This window comes from Oncorhynchus keta, unplaced genomic scaffold (assembly GCF_023373465.1).
Source record: "Oncorhynchus keta strain PuntledgeMale-10-30-2019 unplaced genomic scaffold, Oket_V2 Un_scaffold_13320_pilon_pilon, whole genome shotgun sequence".
Taxonomy (NCBI): Eukaryota; Metazoa; Chordata; class Actinopteri; order Salmoniformes; family Salmonidae; genus Oncorhynchus; species Oncorhynchus keta.
In genome coordinates this window covers 267,725-289,805 of record NW_026290771.1, presented here as the reverse complement: position 1 = coordinate 289,805, position 22,081 = coordinate 267,725, and the positions used below count along the sequence as shown (strand labels likewise).

General features: G+C 44.7%; 1 protein-coding gene across 50 annotated transcripts in view; it reads right to left on the bottom strand.

The window, feature by feature from the left end:
* Positions 1-3,567: 3,567 nt before the first annotated feature.
* LOC118380564 (ubiquitin carboxyl-terminal hydrolase 22-like) overlaps positions 3,568-22,081 on the bottom strand; it is a 79,427-nt gene continuing 60,913 nt past the window's right edge. Inside the window, exons 10-16 of one of the 50 annotated variants that reach the window (XR_008127107.1) lie at positions 21,632-21,758; positions 20,050-20,141; positions 9,382-12,978; positions 9,064-9,343; positions 8,864-8,943; positions 8,554-8,743; positions 3,568-5,997 (exon numbers count right to left, since the gene is read on the bottom strand). Coding sequence is in view for 1 of the 50 variants with exons in the window: in XM_052513640.1 (XP_052369600.1) it covers positions 5,955-5,997; positions 8,554-8,703; positions 12,916-12,978; positions 20,050-20,141; positions 21,632-21,758 (475 nt within the window). In the remaining 49 variants the exon portion in view is untranslated. Of the gene's footprint in view, positions 5,998-8,553; positions 9,344-9,381; positions 12,979-20,049; positions 20,142-21,631; positions 21,759-22,081 lie in introns of all 50 variants that reach the window. The other 49 variants (XR_008127106.1, XR_008127108.1, XR_008127114.1 and 46 more) reach the window with 49 other exon arrangements.

Genomic DNA, 22,081 nt, shown 5'->3' with positions numbered 1-22,081 from the left:
ATGCTCCTGTCCACACTAGGACATGCTCCTGTCCACACTAGGACATGCTCCTGTCCACACTAGGACATGCTCCTGTCCACACTAGGACACGCTCCTGTCCATACTTGGACAGCTTCCTAATAGGACAATGTATCACCTACCCTCAAGCATTATCACCAAGGGAGACAAGATCTGACCCTGTATCAGTGGTTAGGGACAACTTCTACCCACTCCACTCTTCTCAACTAGAGTCTGTTGCTGAATGGTTTCATTTGTTTGCCTCTGTACAAGGAATTAGTATTGCTTAGGGGCATTCACTCTCTCCAATTCCATTCTGCCATTATGTCATGTTTTTGTACAAAATCTATATTTAGCATTGTTAATATTATTGCTGTTCCTTAGAAATATTGTTCCTTTGTTTGCTCATAAAAATATTGCAGTTGCATGTGTGCGTGTGCTTCTTCATGAAAAGCTCGAGAGTTGATCTCCTGACCACATTGTCCATCATAATGATGTACACAGTAAGCCTAAATCCTGACTTTAATAAGTGTAAGAGATTCGAGAATTGATTAATAATCCCAAAATCCAATAACAGAATACATTTAGTCACGTCACGTCCCTATCAGGGCCCAGGAGCATTCAGTGAAACACTGCCCCTCTGTGGTGAAAATACACTACTACATGAAACAGTGACTAGATTCTCCATGGTGTCTTTTCCTACTCAAGCCTGTGATTTCTGAATCCACAGTGGAGGCTGCTGAGGGGAGGACGGCTCATAATAAATGGCCGGAACGGAGCAAATGGAATGGCATCATACATATTGAAAACATGTGTTTGATGTGACACCATTCCACTGATTCCGCCCGTCATTACCACCAGCCGGTCCTCCCCCCAGCAGACATAACCAGATAATTCCATACCTTACCAAGGCCTGTACTCCTGTCTTCCATCATCTAATAATGATAGGGAAACAGTAACTACTGGAAAGTCTAGGGGCGGTTTCCTTCACACACTTGTCTTGGACTAAAAAAACAACTCAATGTACACAAAAGTATTCCATCAAGTGACTTTAGTTCCACACCAGTCCATCCAGTATCCATGCAGGAGCACAGTAAACAACCATCTCTCTCATCACCACATGGCATCCTGAAGTCCTGAACCAAAGATTGTAGGTTAGCAACAGCCTTCCTCCAAACTAAAATTGCCCCAGTAGCACTGACAGTATAGCTAGCTACTGCAGTAGAAGTGCAGTCAAATCTCTACTCTTGCAATATGCAGTCTATAGACATACATTAAAAGGATTTCCGGGAAAGGTGAATGGTGTCCCATTTATTAATATAGAACTATTGTAGTCATGTTGTACTATACCTGTGAGACCACAGAGCAGACTCAGCCAATCACCACCCAAACAGTGAAAACCTCACCTTAACAGTGGAAACATACAGTCATGGCCAAAAGTTTGAGAATGACACAAATATTAATTTTCACAAAGTCTGCTGCCTCAGCTTGTATGATGGCAATTTGCATATACTCCAGAATGTTATGAAGAGTGATCAGATGAATTGCAAAGTCCCTCTTTGCCGTGCAAATTAACTGAATCCCCCAAAAACATTTCCACTGCATTTCAGCCCTGCCACAAAAGGACCAGCTGACATCATGTCAGTGATTCTCTTGTTAACACAGGTGTGAGAATTGATGAGGACAAGGCTGGAGATCACTCTGCTGATTGAGTTCAAATAACAGAATGGAAGCTTCAAAAGGAGGGTGGTGCTTGGAATCATTGTTCTTCCTCTGTCAACCATGGTTTCCTGCAAGGAAACACGTGCCGTCGTCATTGCTTTGCACAAAAAGGGCTTCACAGGCAAGGATATTGCCGATATTGCTGCCAGTAAGATTGCACCTAAATCAACCATTTATCGGATCATCAAGAACTTCAAGGAGAGCGGTTCAATTGTTGTGACGAAGGCTTCAGGGTGCCCAAGAAAGTCCAGCAAATGTCAGGAGCGTCTCCTAAAGTTGATTCAGCTGCGGGATCGGGGCACCACCAGTACAGAGCTTGCTCAGGAGTGGCAGCAGGCAGGTGTGAGTGCATCTGCACGCACAGTGAGGCAAAGACTTTTGGAGGATGGCTTGGTGTCAAGAAGGGCAGCAAAGAAGCCACTTCTCTCCAGGAAAAACATCAGGGACAAACTGATATTCTGCAAAAGGTACAGGGATTGGACTGCTGAGGACTGGGGTAAAGTCATTTTCTCTGATGAATCCCCTTTCTGGTTGTTTGGGGCATCCGGAAAAAAGCTTGTCCGGAGAAGACAAGGTGAGCGCTACCATCAGTCCTGTGTCATGCCAACAATAAACCATTCAGACCATTCATGTGTAGGGTTGCTTCTCAGCCAAGGGAGTGGGCTCACTCACAATTTTGCCTAAGAACACAGCCATGAATAAAGAATGGTACCAACACATCCTCCGAGAGCAACTTCTCCCAACCATCCAGGAACAGTTTGGTGACGAACAATTCCTTTTCCAGTATCTTGCCATAAGGCAAAAGTTATAACTAAGTGGCTCGGGGAACAAAACATCAATATTTTGGGTCCATAGCCAGGAAACTCCCCAGACCTTAATCTCATTGAGAATTTGTGGTCAATCCTCAAAGAGGTGGGTGGACAAACAAAAACCCACAAATGCTGACATACTCCAAGCATTGATTATGCAAGAATGGGCTGCCATCAGTCAGGATGTGGCCCAGAAGTCAATTGACAGCATGCCAGGGCGGATTGCAGAGGTCTTGAAAAATAATGACAACTTCATGTAATTGTCAATATATGCCTTTGACACTTATGAAATGTAACATCTGACAAACATATCCAAAGACACTGAGGCAGCAGACTTTGTGAAAATTAATACGTGTTATTCTCAAAACCTTGGGCTACGACTGTAGACCCAAACAGCGGGAGTGGTCAATTCTTAGGCTGCAGGACCTGAGAATGAGGTAAGGCATAATATGCCATCTAAACTGACATTTCCTAAAACTACCATGAGGTTATGGACTCCACTAGGATCTATTGGAACGAGTCTAACTACTATGGAGGGCTTCAGGGAAACAGAATGACACAGCAAGAGAAACAAATTAGTAAGCATCATGCATCAAAAGAGCTTGAACGGGATCTTAAGCATATACACATTCGTAACGTAACATACGAAATGGATGACGTACACAACTGTGCTCACGGAGGATCTCAAACCACTGGGCTCCCTGCCTCCCCAAACTACACTACAGAGGGCTTCAGGGAAACTAGTATCCACATCTGAGGCAGGCAGTTCTCCATCTTCTGTCTCTGTGTTGGTGGTTTACCTACAGGGATGTATTCAGTGACAGGAAACACTGAGCTTTAAAGATAGAATGAATAGCAGATATCATTTCCTATTCTATCGGACATTCATTTCTACTAAATGCATTTCTATCCAAACGTTGTCATTCAACACCACGAAACTGCACACTACACTAGAGAACAGATGGAATAGATTTGAAACAGTAGAAATCAGACAATGGAGACAGAGTATGTTCTAATTAAAGAGAAAAAAAGGACCGCATGAGTTTTGTTGAGTTTAATCACTGAAACGGACAATGTCTCTCCTCTCACCTTCTTACACTTTAGGGCTGCGTTCCTGAATGACCTCTGGGTGGCGCTCTTCTCATCGGAAGCCTTGGTGGTGCAACCATTTAAACGTGTGATTTCTCTGTTCTGGCTCAGGGTTCAATAATGGACTATCTGTTCCAGACCAGAGGATAGATATGTTTTATTTATTTGTATTGTTTGTTTGTTTCCCGAGCAGCTGGACCAGACCCAAAGTGTTGCGGTATCAATGTGGTATACATGTTCCCACATTTCTTTTTTAAAACTTTACATACACAGTGATATTCAAACATAAAATACCCAACAACACATTTATGTTCTTTCTTTTTAGACTCAGAATTCAGACAGCATACTGATAGGATAGAGCACTGTGTTACTGCACTGCAGAGGCAACCTACCACAAGACACATTGGGTCGTGCACATCAGGAAACGCAATGGATAACGTTTTAAAACGTTTTGCCACGGAACATTTAAATGAGCGTTTCTCATTGGACAAGCCCAAGCAGTCCCTCCCCGTTTGAGAGTTCTCTATTTGTTGCCTAATGAACACAACCTTGGTCTAAACAAGCCACATGTGGTTGTTGTTGTGGATATTAAGAGAACACTGATGGATTCAAAGCTGGAGAGTGTGCAGCAAACAGACAGCGCCACCATGTACGTGCAATCCTTCATCATCGCCATTTATCCCCCCCAACAACAGTACACAAATCAGTCAACAGAGTCTTGTAACAGAAGAGGTGTAGGCGTCGAGGTATTATTGCCCAAGGCGACATTAAGACAGAGACGTCCAAAATGGCACACTATTCCCTATGTAGTGCACAACTATTGGACAGAATTAAAAAGTAGTGCACTATATAGGGAATAGTGAGCCATTTCAGTTTTGCCCTAGACCTGCACAGCTGTGTTGCAGTAGGCTTACGTTAGCACATCGCTTTAGTTGACAGACTCTAGAGGTATGTGTGAAATGGCCCACTATTCCCTAGAGAACTACATTTGTCCCTGCAGTATATGGGGAATAGCAAGCGATTTGCCCCAGGTATCCACCCTACTGTGTTGCAGAGGTCTTTTAAAAAGACCCACAGCAGTCTGATAGCCATGGCCTGGTCCCAGATCTGTTTGTGATGGCTTGCCAGCTACTATAAGAGTTTTAGCAAGACAGCACAAACAGATCTGGGACCAAGCTACAGAGAATACATTGCCTCTACTTCATAATGCCACAAGAAACCTGTAGCTGAAAAATGTCAACAGCCAAAAGTGAGCCAATTTAAATCACCACCATCATTATATACCCAACAACACTTTCCACGATCAAGAATACTACATCGAAATAATGTCTTCTGAAGGTACCATGACAGCAAGGAAGGGACATTACTGCACCGCAACAAAACAGAACGATGAGATTAACGTGGACACTGGAAAGAAATGGTACAAAGAATTTCAATGAACGAGTCGCTAAATAAAAAAATAGATATTCCCTCAACCAAAATGAAACAAGAAAATAATCAACAAAAAAAATAGTTTGAACATGGGTACGTTCAGTTTGCTCCAAGTCCATTTTTCATGTTTGGCTACGCTTACCAGGAAACTAGCAAGGATGGCGTCTCGTGCTCTCAGTTCTCTCACTTTTCCTCTTTAAAAAAATAGATGTACTAGAGGATCATACAGCATATTCCAAAACTAAATTCAAATGATAAGAATCATAACTAAATCTTGTTTGCTATTTTATTTTAAATAATACCATACTTTGTTCTGTTGTTGAAGTATATATCTTTTTTGCATTCAGTTGTGTATGCATATGAAGACGTTGGACAGTCTCCTCCCATCGTCTCTGTATGGTAAATGCTTTTCAGTGGAAACGAGAGCACCATGAGGAAAGAAACAAGAATTCACAAATCAATACTGTAGTTTTGGGGGTTTGAGTCCCACTGTGCCCTCTTCCCTCCTACTTCCTCTCCACAGAACTGTCAATCACTCTCGACAAGGCTCCGCCCCAACGTCAGAAAAGGGGCGGAGTGAGGGAGAGAGAGGGAGGGCTCCTTCCCACCCACTCCACTCCATTTTTCCTCATTCTCTTTCTCCATTCAGTTGTGTCAAGTAGATGCCGGGAGCTCAGTGCTGTTTTTGAACAAGTTTTGCATGATTTTTCACTATTAGTCATTGTTTATGTTAGACTGTCACCCCTGTCAGGGGGGGGTAGTAGTAACTGGTATAGTCAGAGTTTCAGGTAGGTTTGTGTGTTCGTGTTTTATCGTCCTCTGTTCCACAGTCATTGGTTGGTTCCTCATCTCTTTGAGCGTTGGGTTGGTTGGTTCTCCACAGAGTCAGCGGTCTACAAGGTAAGGCTACTCATACTCCAGGAACTGCTTGTGATAGAACAGCAGATACCTGAGGGGAAAGGAAAAGAGCTATTAGACTTACATGTGATTAGTAGTAGACGTAGTAGTAGTAGTAGGTAGTAGTAGCAGCAGCAGTAGTAAAGGGAAATAGTTAGATTAAATGTGAATATTATTATTATTATTATTATTATTATTATTATTAGTAGTAGTAGTAAAAGGAAATAGTTAGATTAAATGTGAATATTATTATTATTATTATTTTAATTAGTAGTAGCAGCAGTAGTAAAGGGAAATAGTTAGATTAAATGTGAATATTATTATTATTATTATTAGTAGTAGTAGCAGCAGTAGTAAAGGGAAATAGTTAGATTAAATGTGAATATTATTATTATTATTATTAGTAGTAGTAGTAGTAGTAGCAGCAGCAGTAGTAAAGGGAAATAGTTAGATTAAATGTGAATATTATTATTATTATTATTAGTAGTAGTAGTAGTAGTAGTAGCAGCAGTAGTAAAGGGAAATAGTTAGATTAAATGTGAATATTATTATTATTAGTATTAGTTAGTAAAGGGAAATAGTTAGTTAAATGTAATATTATTATTAGTAGTAGTAGCAGCAGCAGTAGTAAGGGAAATAGTTAGATTAAATGTGAATATTATTATTATTATTATTATTATTATTATTAGTAGTAGTAGTAGTAGTAGTAGTAGCAGCAGCAGTAAAGGGAAATAGTTTGATTAAATGTGATTATTATTAGTAGTAGTAGTAGCAGCAGCAGTAAAGGGAAATAGTTCGATTAAATGTGATTATTATTAGTAGTAGTAGTAGCAGCAGCAGTAGTAAAGGGAAATAGTTAGATTAAATGTGATTATTATTATTATTAGTAGTAGTAGTAGCAGCAGTAGTAAAGGGAAATAGTTAGATTAAATGTGAATATTATTATTATTATTATTATTAGTAGTAGTAGTAGTAGTAGTAGTAGTAGCAGCAGCAGTAGTAAAGGGAAATAGTTAGATTAAATGTGAATATTATTATTATTATTATTATTAGTAGTAGTAGTAGCAGCAGCAGTAGTAAAGGGAAATAGTTAGATTAAATGTGAATATTATTATTAGTAGTAGTAGCAGCAGCAGCAGTAGTAAAGGGAAATAGTTAGATTAAATGTGAATATTATTATTATTATTATTATTAGTAGTAGTAGCAGCAGCAGTAAAGGGAAATAGTTCGATTAAATGTGATTATTATTAGTAGTAGTAGTAGCAGCAGCAGTAAAGGGAAATAGTTAGATTAAATGTGATTATTATTATTATTAGTAGTAGTAGTAGCAGCAGCAGTAAAGGGAAATAGTTTGATTAAATGTGATTATTATTATTATTAGTAGTAGTAGAGGGAAATAGCTATTAGACTTAAATGTGATTAGTAGTAGCAGCAGTAGTAGTAGTATTAGTAGCAGGAGTAGTATTAGCAAGCAGTACTAGTAGTATTAGTAGTAGCAGTAGTAAAGGGAAATAGTTAGATTAAACGTGATTATTAGCAGTAGTAGTACAGGGAAAGTGCTATTAGACTTAAATGTGATTAGTAGGAGTAGTAGTAGTAGTAGCAGTATTAGTAAGTAGTACTAGTAGTAGCAGTATTAGTAAGTAGTACTAGCAGCAGCAGTAGTAGTAATAGTATTAGTAGTAAAGGGAAATAGTTCGATTAAATTAGATTAGTAGTAGTAGTAGCTGTAGTAGTAACAGCTGTAGTAGTAGTAAGTAGTACTAGCAGCAGCAGTTTTAGTAATAGTAGCAGTAGTATTAATAGCAGTATTAGTTAGTAGTAGCAGCAGTAGCAGTAATAGAAGTAGCAGCAGTAGTAGTAGCAATAGCAGCAGCAGTAGTATTAGAAGCAGTAGTATCAGTATTAGTAGCAGTAGTATTAGTAGCAGTATTAGTAGCATTAGCAGTAGTAGTATTAGTAGCATTAGCAGTATTAGTAGCAGAATAGGGAAAGCACTATTTGATATAAATGTGATTAGTAGTAATGGTACAGGAAAATAGTTAACTTAAATGTGGTTAGTTTGTGTGGGGTTGTTCAGGGTTGTTAACACTAAGAATGTGTATGGATGGAATCGACCTCTAGAGTTGGGGTCAATTAAATCTAAATTGACTGCAATCTAACATTGTGTTCAGTCGGGCACCCAAAACATTTTGCAACAACAAATGGACATCTGTGTTCATATTGGACACGTTCAGGTAGTAGCAGTAGTTGTACAGGTAGTTCTGAATATGATGCGGGTGTTGAACTGCAATCACACAGAAATTCCACATCTAAATCAACTGAGAGTAACTTGACTGAAATGGATCCTCAGGGTTATGTTCAGTGGGGAGAAAACATTTGGAAATGGATTGAAACCTGGAGGTACTACCTGAACTTGTTCAATAACACAACCTTTTGTTTTCCTCTGAAAAAACGTTTTGCTACAGTGTACCCCACTGAACACAGTCAAAATATTTTACAACAGAAAACAAATAGTAGTGTTTTTCTATTGGTAGTCCCTCCCTGCTCCAGTCGTTCCTTTCAGTCTGTTTTGTAAAGGAAATGACCGTGGAGTCTGACGACCCACCCTTCACTGTCCAACACGTCCTTGATGCTGGCCTTTGTGATGATGGCGTCGTCACACTTGAACCACTGGTCCTTGTGTTGGCGGATGAAGCTGGTGTAGTGACCACTCTCCAGGGTGCCCTGGTGGTTCACCACCGCAAACAGAGAATACCTGCTCCACCACAACACACAGACAGTTAAACAGAGAATACCTGCTCCACCACAACACACAGACAGTTAAACAGAGAATACCTGGTCCACCACAACACACAGACAGTTAAACAGAGAATACCTGGTCCACCACAACACACAGACAGTTAAACAGAGAATACCTGGTCCACCACAACACACAGACAGTTAAACAGAGAATACCTGGTCCACCACAACACACAGACAGTTAAACAGAGAATACCTGGTCCACCACAACACACAGACAGTTAAACAGAGAATGCCTGGTCCACCACAACACACAGACAGTTAAACAGAGAATGCCTGCTCCACCACAACACACAGACAGTTAAACAGAGAATACCTGCTCCACCACAACACACAGACAGTTAAACAGAGAATACCTGCTCCACCACAACACACAGACAGTTAAACAGAGAATACCTGCTCCACCACAACACACAGACAGTTAAACAGAGAATACCTGCTCCACCACAACACACAGACAGTTGAACAGAGAATACCTGCTCCACCACAACACACAGACAGTTAAACAGAGAATACCTGCTCCACCACAACACACAGACAGTTAAACAGAGAATACCTGCTCCACCACAACACACAGACAGTTAAACAGAGAATACCTGCTCCACCACAACACAGACAGTTAAACAGAGAATACCTGGTCCACCACAACACACAGACAGTTGAACAGAGAATACCTGCTCCACCACAACACACTAGAGGTCGACCGATTAATTAACATTCGGAAATCTGTATTTTTGGACACCGATTTTCCTTTTTATTTACACCTTTATTGAATCTTTATTTAACTAGGCAAGTCAGTTAAGAACACATTCTTATTTTCAATGACGGCCTAGGAACAGTGGGTTAACTGCCTTGTTCAGGGGCAGAACAACAGATTTTTACCTTGTCAGCCCGGGGATTCAATCTTGCAACCTGACGCTCTAACCTGATTACATTGCACTCCACGAGGAACCTGCCTGTTACGCGAATGCAGCAAACCAAGGTAAGTTGCGAGCTAGCATTAAACTTATCTTATAAAAAACAATGAATCAATCAATACTAATCACTAGTTATAACTACACATGGTTGATATTACTAGTTTATCTAGTGTGTCCTGCGTCCTGCGTTGCATATAATTGATGCGGTGGCATTCACAAAAAGGACTGTTGTTGTTCCAACGTGTACCTAACCATAAACATCAATGCCTTTCTTAAAATCAATACACAAGTATATATTTTTAAACCTGCATATTTAGTTAATATTGCCTGCTAACATTAATTTAATTTACCTTGGAAAAATGTTGTCACTTCTCTTGCAACAGAGTCAGGGTATATGCAACAGTTTGGGCCGCCTGGCTCGTTGCGAACTAATTTGCCAGAATGTTACGTAATTATGACATAACATTGAAGGTTGTGCAATGTAACAGCAATATTTAGACTTAGGGATGCCACCCATTAGATAAAATACAGAACGGTTCTGTATGATGATAGTTTCCGGATTCGACCATGTTAATGACCCAAGGCTCGTATTTGTGTGTGTTATTATGTTATAATTAAGTCTATGATTTGATAGAGCAGTCTGACTGAGCGGTGGTAGAAAGCAGCAGGCTCGTAAACATTAATTCAAACGGCACTTTTGAGCGTTTTACCAGCAGATCGTCGCTGTACTTCAAGCACTGTTGATGACTTCAAGCCTATCAACTACCGAGATTAGGCTGGTGTAACCGATGTGCGCTAATAGCGTTTCAAACTTCACTCGCTCTGAGACTTGGAGTAGTTGTTCCCCTTGCTCTGCATGGGTAACGCTGCTTCGAGGGTGGCTGTTGTCGATGTGTTCCTGGTTCGAGCCCAGGGAGGAGCGAGGAGAGGGACAGAATCTATACTGTTACACTGGCAATACTAAAGTGCCTATAAGAACATCCAATAGTCAAAGGTATATGAAATACAAATCGTATAAAGAGAAATAGTCCTATAATTCCTATAATAACTACAACCTAAACCTTCTTACCTGGGAATATTTCAGACTCATGTTAAAAGGAACGACCAGCTTTCATATGTTCTCATGTTCTGAGCAAGGAACATATTGCACTTTTACTTACAACACTGTGTTTTTACATTATTTAAACCAAATTGAACATGTTTCATTATTTATTTGAGGCTAAATTGATTTTATTGATGTATTGTATTAAGTTAAAATAAGTGTTCATTCAGTATTGTTGTAATTGTCATTATTACAAATAAAAAAATTCTTATATATATATATATATATATATATATTTTTTTAATTAATTATTTAAATTGGCCGATTAATCGGCATCAGCTTTTTTTGGTCCTCCAATAATCGGCATCGGCGTTGAAAAATCATAATGGGTCGACCTCTACAACACACACACACAGTGGACAGTTATACAGAGAATACCTGGTCCACCACAACACACACACAGAGACAGTGGACAGTTAAACAGAGAATACCTGGTCCACCACAACACATACACACAGCGACAGTGGACAGTTAAACAGAGAATACCTGGTCCACCACAACACACACACAGAGAATACCTGGTCCACCACAACACACACACAGAGAATACCTGGTCCACCACAACACACACACAGAGAATACCTGGTCCACCACAACACACACACAGAGAGACAGTGGAGAAGGAAGTGAGGCTGACTTAAAGTACTTTATATCACAGCTGGTGGTATATATTAACTTCACCTGATTATTCTGGCTTCACCTATTCCTCTTAGTTTACACATCCATTTCTCTGACCATGTCAACGAGTCAGAGGGACAGTCAATGGCCTATATCCAATCCATCAAAACAGTCACAGGGACCATGGTGATGAACACTCTTGTCCTTAGTACTCCAGTCAAAGTACCAACTAGACATGGTCCTGTATAACACGGATCCATTTAACCCTGGTAAATGTCTGGGATAATGAATGCCAGTGTAACCGCCATGGAGGAGAATAATGGAGCTACATTTAATAGTGTTTAAATTGATTTCATTTGGGAGTCGGACTAGGAAGCTCCACGCCGTTAGCATTCGCTGTTGCGCTAGAATGGAAACAATGAGATGAATCTAGCATTTTTTCTGTGCTTTCGTTCTCAAATAAATGACAAACGGCAGACATGGAAACCCATCAACATTAGAATAAGGTGTTATTCAGACCAGGCTTCAAATACTAGTGGAAATGTGAAATCCTTTCAGCGGTTGTTTTAGCTCGTCTGGAGTGCTAGGTGGGACATGTTTCAGCGGTTGTTTTAGCTCGTCTGGAGTGCTAGGTGGGACATGTTTCAGTGTTTGTTTTAGCTCGTCTGGAGTGCTAGGTGGGCCATGTTTCAGCGTTTGTTTTAGCTCGTCTGGAGTGCTAGGTGGGCCATGTTTCAGCGTTTGTTTTAGCTCGTCTGGAGTGCTAGGTGGGCCATGTTTCAGCGTTTGTTTTAGCTCGTCTGGAGTGCTAGGTGGGCCATGTTTCAGCGGTTGTTTTAGCTCGTCTGGAGTGCTAGGTGGGCCATGTTTCAGCGGTTGTTTTAGCTCGTCTGGAGTGCTAGGTGGGCCGTGTTTCAGCGGTTGTTTTAGCTCGTCTGGAGTGCTAGGTGGGACATGTTTCAGCGTTTGTTTTAGCTCGTCTGGAGTGCTAGGTGGGCCATGTTTCAGCGTTTGTTTTAGCTCGTCTGGAGTGCTAGGTGGGCCATGTTTCAGCGTTTGTTTTAGCTCGTCTGGAGTGCTAGGTGGGCCATGTTTCAGCGTTTGTTTTAGCTCGTCTGGAGTGCTAGGTGGGACATGTTTCAGCGTTTGTTTTAGCTCGTCTGGAGTGCTAGGTGGGCCATGTTTCAGCGTTTGTTTTAGCTCGTCTGGAGTGCTAGGTGGGCCATGTTTCAGCGTTTGTTTTAGCTCGTCTGGAGTGCTAGGTGGGACATGTTTCAGCGTTTGTTTTAGCTCGTCTGGAGTGCTAGGTGGGCCATGTTTCAGCGTTTGTTTTAGCTCGTCTGGAGTGCTAGGTGGGACATGTTTGCACTTTTCAACTATTTTCTTGGTTCCATTGTGCAAGGCAAAGCTCAATCAAGCCCAGACAGATCAAAGGTTTAAACAGCATTTCAACCTTACTTGAAGCCAGATCTGGTGCTGTTTACTGGTGATACGTTGTTTACCATAACAGAATAAACATCAACATACTTACTTATTGTCGTTGTTTAATACTTCTACTGTCTGTTGATACTGGCCATTCATCCTGCTCTCCTTACTGTAGAGGACAGAGACACCGTCACATGCTCATATCAAATGACACCCACTATATTGACACGGGACAGTGAGAAGGACATCATCCAACATACATGGTTACAGTTGACTTGAAACATCCAGGTTACATAACAGTCATTCAAATGACAGTCTCACAGTGAAGGCTACATGTCTATATTAGTCATGAAGCTGATGCTCTTATCCCCTGTGACGTGAAGTGTGTTCATCTTCAGGTAGCTGGGTGAGAAACCCACCTATCAGTCAGTCATAGTGAGCTCCTGTTTCCTCAACATAGTCAGTGGTAGTAGGAGTGTTAGTTCAAGAGTGACTGTTACTACAATCTGTTATGTCACGTTTGACAGTGTTATGAAGGAAAGTGTTACCACATACTAGAATTCTGTCATGAGTATTCAGACATAATACTGTGTCTTGGATTGATTGATTTGGGGTCAATACATTTCTCCAGTTATAAACTATCTAAAGTACAAAGAACCCCAGAGGATGACATGAAAGTGTCCCAAACATCCACTAGGTGGCAGGGGTGTCCTGCATAATAAGCAGACAGACAGGAGAGCCTCCTACACTCTCCTATTTCTCTGCCGCTCACTACAGCCAGAGCCGCATGACTCCCGTTCACTACAGCCAGAGCCGCATGACTCCCGAACACTACAGCCAGAGCCGCATGACTCCCGAACACTACAGCCAGAGCCGCATGACTCCCGCTCACACTACAGCCAGAGCCGCATGACTCCCGAACACTACAGCCAGAGCCGCATGACTCCCGAACACTACAGCCAGAGCCGCATGACTCCCGAACACTACAGCCAGAGCCGCATGACTCCCGAACACTACAGCCAGAGCCGCATGACTCCCGAACACTACAGCCAGAGCCGCATGACTCCCGCTCACTACAGCCAGAGCCGCATGACTCCCGAACACTACAGCCAGAGCCGCATGACTCCCGCTCACTACAGCCAGAGCCGCATGACTCCCGAACACTACAGCCAGAGCCGCATGACTCCCGAACACTACAGCCAGAGCCGCATGACTCCCGCTCACTACAGCCAGAGCCGCATGACTCCCGCAGCCAGAGCCGCATGACTCACTACAGCCAGAGCCGCATGACTCCCGCTCACTACAGCCAGAGCCGCATGACTCCCGAACACTACAGCCAGAGCCGCATGACTCCCGAACACTACAGCCAGAGCCGCATGACTCCCGAACACTACAGCCAGAGCCGCATGACTCCCGAACACTACAGCCAGAGCCGCATGACTCCCGAACACTACAGCCAGAGCCGCATGACTCCCGCTCACTACAGCCAGAGCCGCATGACTCCCGCTCACTCCAGCCAGAGCCGCATGACTCCCGCTCACTACAGCCAGAGCCGCATGACTCCCGCTCACTACAGCCAGAGCCGCATGACTCCCGCTCACTACAGCCAGAGCCGCATGACTCCCGCTCACTACAGCCAGAGCCGCATGACTCCCGAACACTACAGCCAGAGCCGCATGACTCCCGAACACTACAGCCAGAGCCGCATGACTCCCGAACACTACAGCCAGAGCCGCATGACTCCCGAACACTACAGCCAGAGCCGCATGACTCCCGAACACTACAGCCAGAGCCGCATGACTCCCGAACACTACAGCCAGAGCCGCATGACTCCCGAACACTACAGCCAGAGCCGCATGACTCCCGAACACTACAGCCAGAGCCTCATGACTCCCGTTCACTACAGCCAGAGCCTCATGACTCCCGAACACTACAGCCAGAGCCGCATGACTCCCGAACACTACAGCCAGAGCCGCATGACTCCCGAACACTACAGCCAGAGCCGCATGACTCCCGAACACTACAGCCAGAGCCGCATGATCAAAGCATGGTTCAATGCCGAACAGACAGGCAGTAGGAAGGCAGAGTATACGACAGGCAGTAGGAAGGCAGGTATACGATAGGCAGTAGGAAGGCAGGGTATACGACAGGCAGTAGGAAGGCAGGGTATACGACAGGCAGTAGGAAGGCGGGGTATACGACAGGCAGTAGGAAGGCGGGGTATACGACAGGCAGTAGGAAGGCAGGGTATACGATAGACAGTAGGAAGGTAGGGTATACGACAGGCAGTAGGAAGGCAGGGTATACGATAGACAGTAGGAAGGCAGGGTATACGACAGGCAGTAGGAAGGCAGGGTATACGACAGGCAGTTGGAAGGTAGGGTATACGATAGACAGTAGGAAGGTAGGGTATACGATAGACAGTAGGATGCAGGGTATACGATAGACAGTAGGAAGGCAGGGTATTGGATAGACAGTAGGAAGGCAGGGTATACGATAGACAGTAGGAAGGTAGGGTATACGATAGACAGTAGGAAGGCAGGGTATACGATAGACAGTAGGAAGGCGGGGTATACGATAGGCAGTAGGAAGGCGGGGTATACGGTAGACAGTAGGAAGGCGGGGTATACGATAGGCAGTAGGAAGGCGGGGTATACGATAGGCAGTAGGAAGGCAGGGGTATACGATAGGCAGTAGGAAGGCAGGGTATACGATAGGCAGTAGGAAGGCAGGGTATACGATAGACAGTAGGATGCAGGGTATACGATAGACAGTAGGAAGGCAGGGTATACGATAGACAGTAGGAAGGCAGGGTATACGATAGACAGTAGGAAGGCAGGGTATACGACAGGCAGTTGGAAGGCAGGGTATACGATAGACAGTAGGAAGGTAGGGTATACGATAGACAGTAGGAAGGCAGGGTATACGATAGACAGTAGGAAGGCAGGGTATACGATAGACAGTAGGAAGGCAGGGTATACGATAGACAGGGAGGCAGGGTATAGGGTATACGATAGACAGTAGGAAGGCAGGGTATACGATAGACAGTAGGAAGGCAGGCGCGATAGACAGTAGGAAGGCAGGGTATACGATAGACAGTAGGAAGGCAGGGTATACGATAGACAGTAGGAAGGCAGGGTATACGATAGACAGTAGGAAGGCAGGGTATACGATATAGGAAGGCAGGGTATACGATAGACAGTAGGAAGGCAGGGTATACGATAGACAGTAGGAAGGCAGGGTATACGATAGGTAGGAAGGCGGGTATAGATAGACAGTAGGAAGGCAGGGTATACGATAGACAGTAGGAAGGCAGGGTATACGATAGACAGTAGGAAGGCAGGGTATACGATAGACAGTAGGAAGGCAGGGTATACGATAGACAGTAGGAAGGCAGGGTATACGATAGGCAGTAGGAAGGCAGGGTATACGATAGACAGTAGGAAGGCAGGGTATACGATAGACAGTAGGAAGGCAGGGTATACGATAGACAGTAGGAAGGCAGGGTATACGATAGACAGTAGGAAGGCAGGGTATACGATAGACAGTAGGAAGGCAGGGTATACGATAGACAGTAGGAAGGCAGGGTATACGATAGACAGTAGGAAGGCAGGGTATACGATAGACAGTAGGAAGGAAGGGTATACGATAGACAGTAGGAAGGCAGGGTATACGATAGACAGTAGGAAGGCAGGGTATACGATAGACAGTAGGAAGGCAGGGTATACGATAGACAGTAGGAAGGCAGGGTATACGATAGACAGTAGGAAGGCAGGGTATACGATAGACAGTAGGAAGGCAGGGTATACGATAGACAGTAGAATGCAGGGTATACGATAGACAGTAGGAAGGCAGGGTATACGATAGACGGTAGGAAGGCAGGGTATACGATAGACAGTAGGAAGGCAGGGTATACGATAGACAGTAGGAAGGCAGGGTATACGATAGACAGTAGGAAGGCAGGGTATACGATAGACAGTAGGAAGGCAGGGTATACGATAGACAGTAGGAAGGCAAGGCAGGGTATACGATAGACAGTAGGAAGGCAGGGTATACGATAGACAGTAGGAAGGCAGGGTATACGATAGACAGTAGGAAGGCAGGGTATACGATAGGCAGGGAAGGCAGGGTACGATAGGCAGTAGGAAGGCAGGGTATACGATAGACAGTAGGAAGGCAGGGTATACGATAGACAGTAGGAAGGCAGGGTATACGATAGACAGTAGGAAGGCAGGGTATACGATAGACAGTAGGAAGGCAGGGTATACGACAGGCAGTAGGAAGGCAGGGTATACGACAGGCAGTAGGAAGGCAGGGTATACGATAGACAGTAGGAAGGCAGGGTATACGATAGACAGTAGGAAGGCAGGGTATACGATAGACAGTAGGAAGGCAGGGTATACGATAGACAGTAGGAAGGCAGGGTATACGATAGACAGTAGGAAGGCAGGGTATACGATAGACAGTAGGAAGGCAGGGTATACGATAGACAGTAGGAAGGCAGGGTATACGATAGACAGTAGGAAGGCAGGGTATACGATAGACAGTAGGAAGGCAGGGTATACGATAGACAGTAGGAAGGCAGGGTATACGATAGACAGGTAGGGTATACGATAGACAGTAGGAAGGCAGGGTATACGATAGACAGTAGGAAGGCAGGGTATACGATAGACAGTAGGAAGGCAGGGTATACGATAGACAGTAGGAAGGCAGGGTATACGATAGACAGTAGGAAGGCAGGGTATACGATAGACAGTAGGAAGGCAGGGTATACGATAGGCAGTAGGAAGGCAGGGTATACGATAGACAGTAGGAAGGTAGGGTATACGATAGACAGTAGGAAGGCAGGGTATACGATAGACAGTAGGAAGGCAGGGTATACGATAGACAGTAGGAAGGCAGGGTATACGATAGACAGTAGGAAGGCAGGGTATACGATAGACAGTAGGAAGGCAGGGTATACGATAGACAGTAGGAAGGCAGGGTATACGATAGACAGTAGGAAGGCAGGGTATACGATAGACAGTAGGAAGGCAGGGTATACGATAGACAGTAGGAAGGCAGGGTATACGATAGACAGTAGGAAGGCAGGGTATACGATAGACAGTAGGAAGGCAGGGTATACGATAGACAGTAGGAAGGCAGGGTATACGATAGACAGTAGGAAGGCAGGGTATACGATAGACAGTAGGAAGGCAGGGTATACGATAGACAGTAGGAAGGCAGGGTATACGATAGACAGTAGGAAGGCAGGGTATACGATAGACAGTAGGAAGGCAGGGTATACGATAGACAGTAGGAAGGCAGGGTATACGATAGACAGTAGGAAGAGGGTATACGATAGACAGTAGGAAGGCAGGGTATACGATAGACAGTAGGAAGGCAGGGTATACGATAGGAAGGAAGGCAGGGTATACGATAGACAGTAGGAAGGCAGGGTATACGATAGACAGTAGGAAGGACAGGTAGATAGACAGTATACGATAGACAGTAGGAAGGCAGGGTATACGATAGACAGTAGGAAGGCAGGGTATACGATAGACAGTAGGAAGGTAGGGTATACGATAGACAGTAGGAAGGCAGGGTATACGATAGACAGTAGGAAGGCAGGGTATACGATAGACAGTAGGAAGGCAGGGTATACGATAGACAGTAGGAAGGTAGGGTATACGATAGACAGTAGGAAGGCAGGGTATACGATAGACAGTAGGAAGGCAGGGTATACGATAGACAGTAGGAAGGCAGGGTATACGATAGACAGTAGGAAGGCAGGGTATACGATAGACAGTAGGAAGGCAGGGTATACGATAGACAGTAGGAAGGCAGGGTATACGATAGACAGGTAGGGTAGATAGACAGGTAGGGTATACGATAGACAGTAGGAAGGCAGGGTATACGATAGACGATAGACAGTAGGAAGGCAGGGTATACGATAGACAGTAGGAAGGCAGGGTATACGATAGACAGTAGGAAGGCAGGGTATACGATAGACAGTAGGAAGGCAGGGTATACGATAGACAGTAGGAAGGCAGGGTATAGATAGGACAGGGAAGGTAGGGTATACGATAGACAGTAGGAAGGTAGGGTATACGATAGACAGTAGGAAGGCAGGGTATACGATAGACAGTAGGAAGGCAGGGTATACGATAGACAGTAGGAAGGCAGGGTATACGATAGACAGTAGGAAGGTAGGGTATACGATAGACAGTAGGAAGGCGGGGTATACGATAGACAGTAGGAAGGCAGGGTATACGATAGACAGTAGGAAGGCAGGGTATACGATAGACAGTAGGAAGGCAGGGTATAGGATAGACAGTAGGAAGGCAGGGTATACGATAGACAGTAGGAAGGCAGGGTATACGATAGACAGTAGGAAGGCAGGGTATACGATAGACAGTAGGAAGGCAGGGTATACGATAGACAGTAGGAAGGCAGGGTATACGATAGACAGTAGGAAGGCAGGGTATACGATAGACAGTAGGAAGGCAGGGTATACGATAGACAGTAGGAAGGCAGGGTATACGATAGACAGTAGGAAGGAAGGACAGTAGGAAGGCAGGGTATAGACAGTAGGAAGACAGTAGGAAGGCAGGGTATACGATAGACAGTAGGAAGGCAGGGTATAGATAGATAGACAGTAGGAAGGCAGGGTATACGATAGACAGTAGGAAGGCAGGGTATACGATAGACAGTAGGAAGGCAGGGTATACGATAGACAGTAGGAAGGCAGGGTATACGATAGACAGTAGGAAGGCAGGGTATACGATAGACAGTAGGAAGGCAGGGTATACGATAGACAGTAGGAAGGCAGGGTATACGATAGACAGTAGGAAGGCAGGGTATACGATAGACAGTAGGAAGGCAGGGTATACGATAGACAGTAGGAAGGCAGGGTATACGATAGACAGTAGGAAGGCAGGGTATACGATAGACAGTAGGAAGGCAGGGTATACGATAGACAGTAGGAAGGCAGGGTATACGATAGACAGTAGGAAGGCAGGGTATACGATAGACAGTAGGAAGGCAGGGTATACGATAGACAGTAGGAAGGCAGGGTATACGATAGACAGTAGGAAGGTGGAGGATGGAGAACACACAGCGTTCATACACTCATCATTATTTTATAGTGCGGGAGCACGAGGAGTGAGGGCTTTCTATTTCCAAACCAGAGCTTAGATCTACAGTGTGTGTGTGTGTGTGTGTGTGTGTGTGTGTGTGTGTGTATGTGGAGAGATCTCACCTGGAAGCTATGAAAGGTGTCATGTCCAGCTCTAGAGGGAAGGAGACGTAGGTGGTGATCTTCCTCCTCAGTTTGGCAGAGTGTTCAAACCGCTACACCCCAGGAGGTATGGGGGAGAGAAGAGAAGAGAGGGGGAGATAAGAGAAGGGGAGAGGAGGGAGAGAAGAGGGGGAGAGAAGGGAGAGAAGAGAGGGGGAGAGAAGAGAAGGGGAGAGGAGGGAGAGAAGAGGGGGAGAGAAGGGAGAGAAGAGAGGAGGGAGAGAAGAGGGGGAGAGAAGGGAGAGAAGAGGGGGAGAGGAGGGAGAGAAAGAAGAGGGAGAGAAAGAAGAGAAGAGAGGAAAGACAAGGGGGAGAGGAGGAGAGAAAGAAGAGAAGAGAGGAAAGACAAGGGGGAGAGGAGGAGAGAAAGAAGAGAAGAGAGGAAAGACAAGGGGGAGAGGAGGAGAGAAAGAAGAGAAGAGAGGAAAGAGAGAGGGAGAGGGGAGGAGGGAAAGAGAAAAGAGAGAGAAGAGGGGGCAGAAAGGAGAGAAGGGGGAGAGAGAAGAGGGGGCAGAAAGGAGAGAAGGGGAGAAAGAAGAGGGGGCAGAAAGGAGAGAAGGGGAGAGAGAGAGGGGGCAGAAAGGAGAGAAGGGGAGAGAGAAGAGGGGGCAGAAAGGAGAGAAGGGGAGGGAGAGAGAGGGGGCAGAAAGGAGAGAAGGGGGAGGAGAAGAGGGGGCAGAAAGGAGAGAAGGGGGAGGGAGAAGAGGGGGCAGAAAGGAGAGAAGGGGGAGGGAGAAGAGGGGGCAGAAAGGAGAGAAGGGGGAGGGAGAAGAGGGGGCAGAAAGGAGAGAAGGGGGAGAGAGAAGAGGGGGCAGAAAGGAGAGAAGGGGGGAGGGAGAGACAAGGGGGAAAAGAGAGACAAGGGGGAAAAGAGAGACAAGGGGGCAGAAAGGAGAGAGAAGGGGGAAAAGAGAGACAAGGGGGAAAAGAGAGAGAAGAGGGGGCAGATAGGAGAGAGGGGGAAAAGGGAGAGGGGGTGGGGTAGAAGGAGAGCAGAGGGGGAGGGAAGAGAGAGACATTATTTAGACTCCTCCCTGATCTTCTTGTCATTCTGAAGGGAGGGATTACATGTGAGAAGTAGAGAGCTCTGTCAGACTAGAGCCCTGATGGTAATAGATGGATCAGTCTGAAGAGAAGAGAGATTCCCACGTTCAGCATAGTCCTAGGAATATTTTAAAAAGCTTGTGTGTGGCTCCCCATACTCCATAAATAAAACGTGTAGAAGACTGTGTGTGTGTGACTCTGTGTGTGTGTGTGTGTGTGTGTGTGTGTGTAGTGACAGTAATGGAAGGCAAATCTTTCCACACACAAATCCTTCTACCAGTAGTTATAATAGGGAAGTATACAGTGAGAATGCATTGTGTAACATGATATTTTCTTATATTCGTATATTTCAATATATGTATTATATATTATTATACTTCATTATAATATGATAAGTTCTTATATTGTATTTCAATAGATTGTCCTTAGTGGTCATGGCTGGTCCTTAGTGGTCCTCTTGTGATTGGCTAGGAGCAGAGAGGAGCAGAGAGAGACTCACTTTGAGGTGGAAACACGCCACGATGGGGAGCTTCTTCATCGTCAGCTGTTTGGTGGACTCCTGGTAACTATGGCAACCGCCACATTTGATTTTGGCACTGCTTCCTAGATGCTCAGGCCGAGTGAACCTGCAGAAAGAGGGAGTGGAATATTAAGAGAAAGACTGAGGGGAGAGAGAACGAGAGAGCTTGAGGAGAGAGAGAGAGAACGAGAGAGCTTGAGGAGAGAGAGAGAGAACGAGAGAGCTTGGAGAGAGAGAGAGAACGAGAGAGCTTGGAGAGAGAGAGAGAACGAGAGAGCTTGGAGAGAGAGAGAGAGAACGAGAGAGCTTGGAGAGAGAGAGAGAGAACGAGAGAGCTTGGAGAGAGAGAGAGAACGAGAGAGCTTGAGAGAGAGAGAGAACGAGAGAGCTTGGAGAGAGAGAGAGAGAGCTTGGAGAGAGAGAGAGAGA